The sequence below is a fragment of the Neltuma alba genome, unplaced genomic scaffold (genome assembly GCF_004799145.2).
Source record: "Neltuma alba isolate B1F8T4 unplaced genomic scaffold, ASM479914v2 tig00012276_pilon, whole genome shotgun sequence".
NCBI classification, from domain to species: Eukaryota; Viridiplantae; Streptophyta; class Magnoliopsida; order Fabales; family Fabaceae; genus Neltuma; species Neltuma alba.
The window spans coordinates 1-8,098 of NW_021636797.1; the positions used below are offsets into that span (position 1 = coordinate 1).

At 34.5% G+C, this 8,098-nt stretch overlaps 1 protein-coding gene across 1 annotated transcript; it reads right to left on the reverse strand.

The window, feature by feature from the left end:
• Positions 1-413: 413 nt before the first annotated feature.
• LOC114725774 (uncharacterized) lies at positions 414-6,887 on the reverse strand. The gene is made up of 7 exons (XM_028912336.1): positions 6,457-6,887; positions 6,221-6,344; positions 2,447-2,664; positions 2,033-2,270; positions 1,841-1,926; positions 1,265-1,356; positions 414-1,150 (listed from the first exon to the last, which is right to left on the reverse strand). Exons 2-7 carry the CDS (start codon positions 6,335-6,337, stop codon positions 864-866), a joined length of 1,038 nt encoding a protein of 345 aa, XP_028768169.1. The 5' UTR covers positions 6,338-6,344; positions 6,457-6,887; the 3' UTR covers positions 414-863.
• Positions 6,888-8,098: the final 1,211 nt, after the last annotated feature.

Here is an 8,098-nt window from a genome sequence, read left to right on the forward strand (position 1 = left end):
CCAGCAGTAATTGTCCCCTCTCCCAACGAGAGCGCTTTCCGGATTCGCGCGCTCCAGGATTCAAACACGTGTTCTTATCCTACAAAGGACGAGTCCACTTACCACCTCGCCCCACTGCTCGTTGATGGTATTTATTCAATATCGTGCTGCCCTTGTCAGGTAAAATTTTTTTTTTCTAAGACGGAAAATCAAGCATTTTTTTAATGCTAGCCGATTTTCGAAAATCATATCAAGTTATCCTGCATTTCCTCCAATAAAACTAAACTAACACAAATTCCATATGTGCCCAAAAAAAAAAAACTGATTCTACTCTCCATTAAAGCTAAAGGAAATCAGAAACCTACATACATTAATCAAACAAGTAAAAGTCTGAAGAAAATTAAGTACAAAAAAGATGAGAAATCTTGAACTCCGATCCAAAGTCTAAACTCTTACCCTCTATTAATGAAACTCGCAAAAACAACCCCAAAAAACCAAACTCAGTTTAGAAGACCCCCAGCCGCAAATCTTTAGTAGCTTGAACCTAGGGGTTATACACTCCTTAGACATATAACCTCCCAAGTTTCTCAATGGCACTCATCGGAATATGCTGCTAGGGGAATTTCACATGCCGGTGTCAGATGAAATTGAACCTTCTAAAAAGCCTCCAGAGTGAGAAAAAGAACGACAAAAATAAGCAGGGTTCAGCCACTTAACTGACTGACAACTTCCTCTCTTCCCATCTATTCCCTCATGTCACTCTATTATATCTCTCTTATCTTAGAGACACTTCACAAACTTACAACTTGAGAAAATCCCAATACTGCCGAAGCCGAAAGCCAAAACACAAAGGTGGTCAGGTAGTTATGCAGAAAGAGAGCAATTTACAGAGAAGAGTGGGATGTGAAGAAGTTGAAGTCATGGTGGTGGAAATTGAGCTGCTTTAGCCATGAATCTGCAGCACTGTACATATAGGCTAGCCTTTCATGATCAGATGATGAATTTGGGTTCAGCCACAGATCACCCTGCATTTTGTAAGTGGCTAGTCCGAAGGGAGGCATTGATATAAAGCCCGAGCTATTTTTCTTGCATTTCTCTCCTCCAACACTTTCCATGTTTTCCAAGCATAGGTCTTTCCCATTGTTGATGTTATCATATTCCATTGCACAATCTGCAGATCCACAAGAAACTATGCTCAGAACTCGAGTCCACAGACCATGCCCAAGTATAATAGTCCAGCAGCAACGATTATGAAAAGACAAATAACTGCATTCAGATTAGATACCTTCGAAAGATGATGACAATGTATGGAAAGTGAGGAAGCATGCTGCCAAATCCTTTTCGTTTTTCTGACTTGGTATGGAATAAATAGGGTACCTTAAAATGATAACAAATCAATATAACAAGTTCAGAAAGTAATAAAAAAAAACTACAAGTCCAATAAGAATAATCTAATTTATATATTATAGAGAAACCAAAGAGAAAGTAGAAGTTGAGAGAGAGAAGATTCTTCTCCCTAACTCGAATTCTAAATCATATAGAAACTAATAATGTGGTATATCTTGTCTTAGAATTTAGAAATCACAATGCAAATCAATTTAATCTTAGTTAAATTTAAGACAATGACATTAGAGAGATAGTTCAAAGCAGCCACTTAATATCAACTATATTAGCTATGTTGAGATGTCAGAATGCAATAATCTGACGAATGGTAATTATAATGTCAATGAAACAGAAGCGAGTTTTATTCTAAGCGCTAGCTATCCATTAGTAAAACAAAATCGTTTAATCATCAGTATTACAATAAAAAATTGTTCATCGTGGATGTTAAAAGGTGACAAGAACAATAAGTCATTCTCACCAAGCAATTGCCATCCAACTAGCAGGAGAAAGATCCACATTCTTCAATGTCATTAATGCTGGATAATTTCTTGCCAATTCAGTTATCTGAAACGAGAGATCATCAGTAATGTGTTTGGTGAATCTATGATGCAAATAAATTCTTCTGTCTCCCACTAAAAAGGGGCTAATAATACAAAGTGAAAAAGACTACCTTGTCCATAAGCGGGACCCTCCAGTAAGGAGGAGACATCTCAGCATACTGTAAGTAAAGGTAACCAAGCCTATCTCTTGGCCATGAACCCTCATGATCACAACTGGAATCCTCAGAAATGGCATCCCATGATTTGCTAGAGTTGTTACTTAACGACCGAGAAATGTTATCACTACCACTATCATCACTCCATGAATCACTTTCAAATTCCACAATCTCATTCTCCTCTCTCCGGATCCTAGAAAAACAGAAGAAAGCTTACTTCACATTATTGCCACAGTTAGGATAAACATACATTTACTCTTTTTGTCATGAATTATATTTTTGTCACGCACATTTCAACTCAACTTTAAACCAGTAAATAGAGGTGCACGAATAGCTTCCATATAATCTCTCAAGAAATTTTTGACACACCTAGAAGGTGCAACAGATTTGTCACTGTAGATTTGGATGGCCGAAAGATACGGGACATAGTATTGCATCACAGTTTCGCCATTTTCCAGGACAACAGGGATGCCAGCACCATACGCACTCCATTCATTAAACCACTCCCAGAGATCTTTCAGTGAGAAGTATTCAGTTGTGTCCTTGCCAAGAGGTTGCCACAGGGTATTTATGTCATTTAACCAACTCTGCAATACATATGGTAAACAAAAAACAAATTGAGGAAACAAATCAGCCAGTCATCAGCCACCTACTGCGATCTATTTATGTCATATCAAAGCTAAAAATAGCAAAAATGAGAAAAATAGTCTCGCTGGATAACACATGCTTTATACGTGGCTAGAGACAAAACAAGTTTATCACTACAGAACCGATGTCACAATAATAGCCGTCCAAGAAATCACTTGTTTAGAATTACGACTGATTCTGTGTGCTTCAATTCAGGAGAGAGCTTCATTTTACAGGCGTGCGTGTCTGTAACTCTATGGGTTCCGTAAATTGCAAGAGTCAATGCTAAGAGATGAGTCAAAGTTAGAAGCAGATGCTAATTAGGTCATGAACAGCTGTAAGCACGATTAAGCACAAGTTGTAAAACCATTTGCTCACTTTCTAGATGTACACAGACAAAATAGTCCCATTGAACTGTGAAACTTAGAACGAGCAACGGAGAAATTTCCCAACCTTTTTCAGATAATTAATATATCTTTGAAAAGAAAGTAAGTTTAGCAAGATAGAACCAATCCATATAAAGTAAAAGGACCAGGTTAATCATAATGAAACAAACTGCATATCGCCCCTTTTCTTTGTAGAACTTGCATTTCACACACACGTACACACAAACACATTTTATGATAATCAATTCGGCTAAGCATCTTTTATATAGAATAATAGCTAAAACTAGAATGACCCCCAGAAATGTATTGAAATGTTTACAACTTGTGAACAGGACAGTTGACAACTCTTACAGACTTTTTTTTTTTTTTTTTTCAAATGCATATATGATATGATTTACAGTTAGAAATCCCATGTAAAAATGTTTACAATAAAGCCCCGTGCATTGCACAGAACCCAACAGAGGAAGCCACAATGTAACACTGTTCAGTAAATAGTACTGTTTTCTCTAAGTTACAATATATATAATGATTATTGATGATAATGATAATCTCAATATGATTCTAAAGACAAAAAAAAAAAAATACAAAGACTTTCACTGAGTTTCATTGAAAATTACTTAGACATCTCATTTATTTTCAAAACTTTCGACGAAACGAGAATAAATGATACAGAACTCCTTTATTATCAGGGAGTAACAAATGTCTGTCTATATTTTAGAAATAAAAGAAAGGCATGTAAAACTCAACTCTGTTTTAGGAGGGTCTTCAACATGACTCAATGGAGGCTTACATTGATTCTTAAAATAGAAAAAAGTTACGGAATTTCTACAAAATTAAGGGGAGATAATGAGAATTTCAGACTAGTTTTGACATTCAAAGTCTCTTTTTCAAGCGTAATTTTCCTCTTTATATACCAAACTTTTGCACAAAACACTCATAATCATAACTAGTAAACAGATTGTGCACACAGACAGGCTAACCAATTCCTCTTTCCACATCATAAATGAGAAAGAAGGAGCCGAAGAAACACGTGGCACTTATCTCTTCAAAGCTATTATGAAGTTATCTTCAGATTAGGCGATTGCCCTGACCCACAATGCTAAAGAATCAAAATGATTGTTATGAAATCAAATCGAAATGTCATAAAACGTCCACAGAGAATCACTTTTGACTAAGTAAAAACTTTCTATGCTTTAACAAAAACCCTCCAGACTGTTCTCAAATCTGGAAAACACAATGTGTTGTTTTCCATTTTTTAATCCCTTCAGCTTTCACTTTAAGAAACCATGTGATTGAGAATGACCAGATGATCTTTAAAATTGTTTTACAGAACAAGCGCGTAATTTAAGAATAATATCACATTAATTATTTCTTTATTTTGAGCTTATCCGCGTGAGATCTTTTTACCATATATGTAGGCCAACGGAAGACAAATCAACGGCATCTACAGGAATATTCCCGATCTAGAGGGCCAGAGAGGGGCCAGAAAAGGACAAAGTTTATAAATTGTACAAAGGTAAAGGTTCACAAATTACTCCCTCCGTTCTTTATTATAAGAGACGAATAACTGAATTACGTTAATCAAAAAAGCAGTTAAAAGCAGTTAAGAACAATCAATGTGTAAAAAATATAATTTTTTTCTAAAAATACCCTCATTAATAAGGAGAGAGAGTATGAGAGAACAATTAAATTATTGAAAGAAAGAGAAGTGAGAGGGAGAGAGTGTGTGAATTGGAGACAATAAATATGGGTAAAATAGGAAATCAACACAAAAAAGTAGAGACAACTTTTAAGTGTCTCTTATATATAGGAACATGTCATAAACACCAAATGTCTCTTATAATAAAGAACGGAGGGAGTACTAAATTAGGGCCCGTAATACGACTTCGTTTCACGCAGGTCCACTACACATTATCCCATGTGTGCGGATTATTGGATATTTCCTCCGATGTCAGTAAAGTCTAAGAAACAGCCCAAGCCAAAGGATAAGTGCAAACATATGCATCCACCTACCACGTGTGTCCATTGATTATATTATTAGGGAAAGATACTTATATTTATATACTACAAACAAATTATAAATTGAAATTTATTTTTATTTTTATTTTTAAAAATACTATTCCGATCCTTAATATAAGATCTTGTTCAATTTTTATTTTGGTTCTAAATATAAAGAACTAATCCATTTTGTCTCTTATACTTTTTTTTTTTTAAGATAGTCTTTCTAACAATAGTAGTTCTAGTCAATACACTTGATTAGTAAGGATATTTTAAGAAAAACACCACATATTTATTACAAATAACTAATTTAACTTATTTTTTTAATCCCCTTAAATTAATCAACTAACTCTTATAATTAGAATTGAAAGTAGTACTTAACTTTTTATTTTAAATTTATGCAATTTAAATTTTGAAGCATAAATTTTCGCCGAAAAGAATGACTATCCCAATCCAAAATTAACTTAAGAATCTTAATAAATGATTTTCTTTGGCCTGACAGTAACTGATTCTATATTAAATTAAATATTAAACATAATCGTGAAAAACATGATTCCTTATTACTAGTGTCATTAGTGCTGATGTTAAATTAAGTAAAACAACAATCTGTCAAATATCCAAAAGATTATACGGATCAATCAATAAATATGAGAGCCGTAAAATAGCATCTATTTTGTCATCAATTTTATTCCAAAATCTAAAAACACGAAACAATAAAGTCTCTTAGAGAGAAGATCTTATCCCCACAAAATCTGAAAAACATTTCTGCACTCAATAATATAAGAAAATTATTATTAAAACTATATTATTAATTATTAAATAAAATAGTAATCTCTCATTCTTATAAATTACAATTACAATCATATCTCCCCAATTCCGAAGCTGTAATTAAAACAAGATTCTACTCTCTAGTTTTCTATCCTCATTTACTCTCCATCGCGATAAAACCCCCCCCCCCCAAAAAAAAGTATTTTCTTTTTCAAAAAATTTCACTCTTTTCTCTCCCGGACGTGTTTGCCCCCAAAAAAAAAAAAAAAAACGAGCAGTTTGACGAAGAACGAGAGGGAAGAAGGAGAAAGAAAAAATTACCTGAAAATAAAGAAATCGGAGGGTGAAAGGAGAGGGAAAATACCTGAGGAAGAATTCTGGAAGCAACCGTGGGAGTGACACAACGAAGAAAGCGTTCCAGATTGGAGAGAGAACTACCAGAACAGCAAACAGAGTCAGGCGACGAGAAAGGAGACGACATAATCGATCTGAGAAAATAGCAGAAATTTCTAGCAGTCACGGAGCCGATCGCTTGAACTTGAATATCGGAACTTTCGAAGGAGTCTTTGCGAGAGATATATGAGGATAGGCGATGCTCACAGGCATTGATTACGGAAATGTGAAATGAGGACTCAATTCGGCAAATTGATGAAGTTTCCCCTTCAGCAGTAGTTTCCGAAAGAGGATACTCCAATCCAAAACAGAATGAAAAGAAATTTAAAAAAGAAATAGGAAAAACCCCCTCACTTTCCTTTTGGAGAGAGATTGCCGCTCATTACAGCGTTGTTTTCCAAAAGAAGATCGTGCTGAGCTTGAAGAAGAGTGAAGAAAGGGAAGGGAAGGGAAGCGGGGGAGAAGAGAAGAGGGAAAGAAAGAGAGGGAAAACGAAACGCTTTGTAGTTTATGTTTCAGGAGAAGGGAGAGAGAGAGGAGAGAGTCAGTTGATGGAGTAAATGCAGGAGTGAATGAAACGGAGTTTGGGGGGAGAGGGAGAGGGAAGCGGGGATGGGTGGGCGTTGTGTGACGTTAGGAGGCGAGGCCGGGCGGGGCGACGGTGTGAGGGGGCTCGCTTCGCCGCGTGTTATAGATGGGTGAGTGTGAGTGTTCGCACGTTTGGCTTTGTTTGCTTGTTCTGGGTCATTCTCCTCTCCTCGCCTTTGCCTTTGGATGTTTTGGTTCCAATGTCACCCACGTGGCCTTTACATGATACGTTCCTCTCTCTCCCTCTCTCTCTTTCCGTGTCTTGAAATATATGCTGCGTATAAGTCCAAAAGAAATACTAGTAGTATTTTTCTTTTATAACTTTTATATAATTTCATGGACAATATTACCCTTCATAATTTGTTGATATTAAAAAAATATTTAAATTATTTATTTATAATAAATTGATATGGTTTTTTTAAAATACCTTTATTAATCATACACATTAATACTAACTCTCTCCTTAACACATGCAATCATTACATGGATTACTTAAATACAAAATAAATAAATATTAGAAATAAAGTGAATCAAATTAAATTCCAACTAGCTCTTATATTGAATATTAAAACCTTAATATAAAAATACTTAATTAATTTGAATAGATAAAATAAGTAAAAAAAATATTAGTTAATTATAACAAATATAAAATGATGTTATTATCATATTCTTGACACTTCAAGTAGCTCCTGTATATTGATAATCCGAGGAAATATATCATCCAACAATAATCATGATAAGTTTTTTTAGCACAAAACAATTATAATAAGTTAAGCAAGACAAGATTAGCTCAACGAGAAAATTATAGAAAATGTGTATGGCCCATCGCTAATGGCCTTATGCAATAATGGTATTAAATATTTTTTGTAGATGTTCTGTGTGAGCTTTCTGATAGATTAAAAAATCTCCATCAACCATAAAAGGACCCCCATCTTTATATATATGGTGCATAAAATTTAATTTATGCTTATAGTTATTATTTTCATATACATTTTTAAATATGACAATTCAATCTCATTTGAAAATCACTTTTTTTTTTTATAAAAGGACAATTTATTTAAAGTTAAATGTATCATTTGAAATCAATTGTTTATTTATTTAGCGATGTATTTTTATATTTCTATTTAATCCCTTTTAGAGTGTAATGAATAAAATAAAAATTATTGCTCTTTACTTTCTTTCTTTTTCCCCTTTTTAATCCTGCCGATTCCGGTCACGCGCTCCTCACGTGGACCCCGTTTTCCCTCCCCCTTTTTCTGAC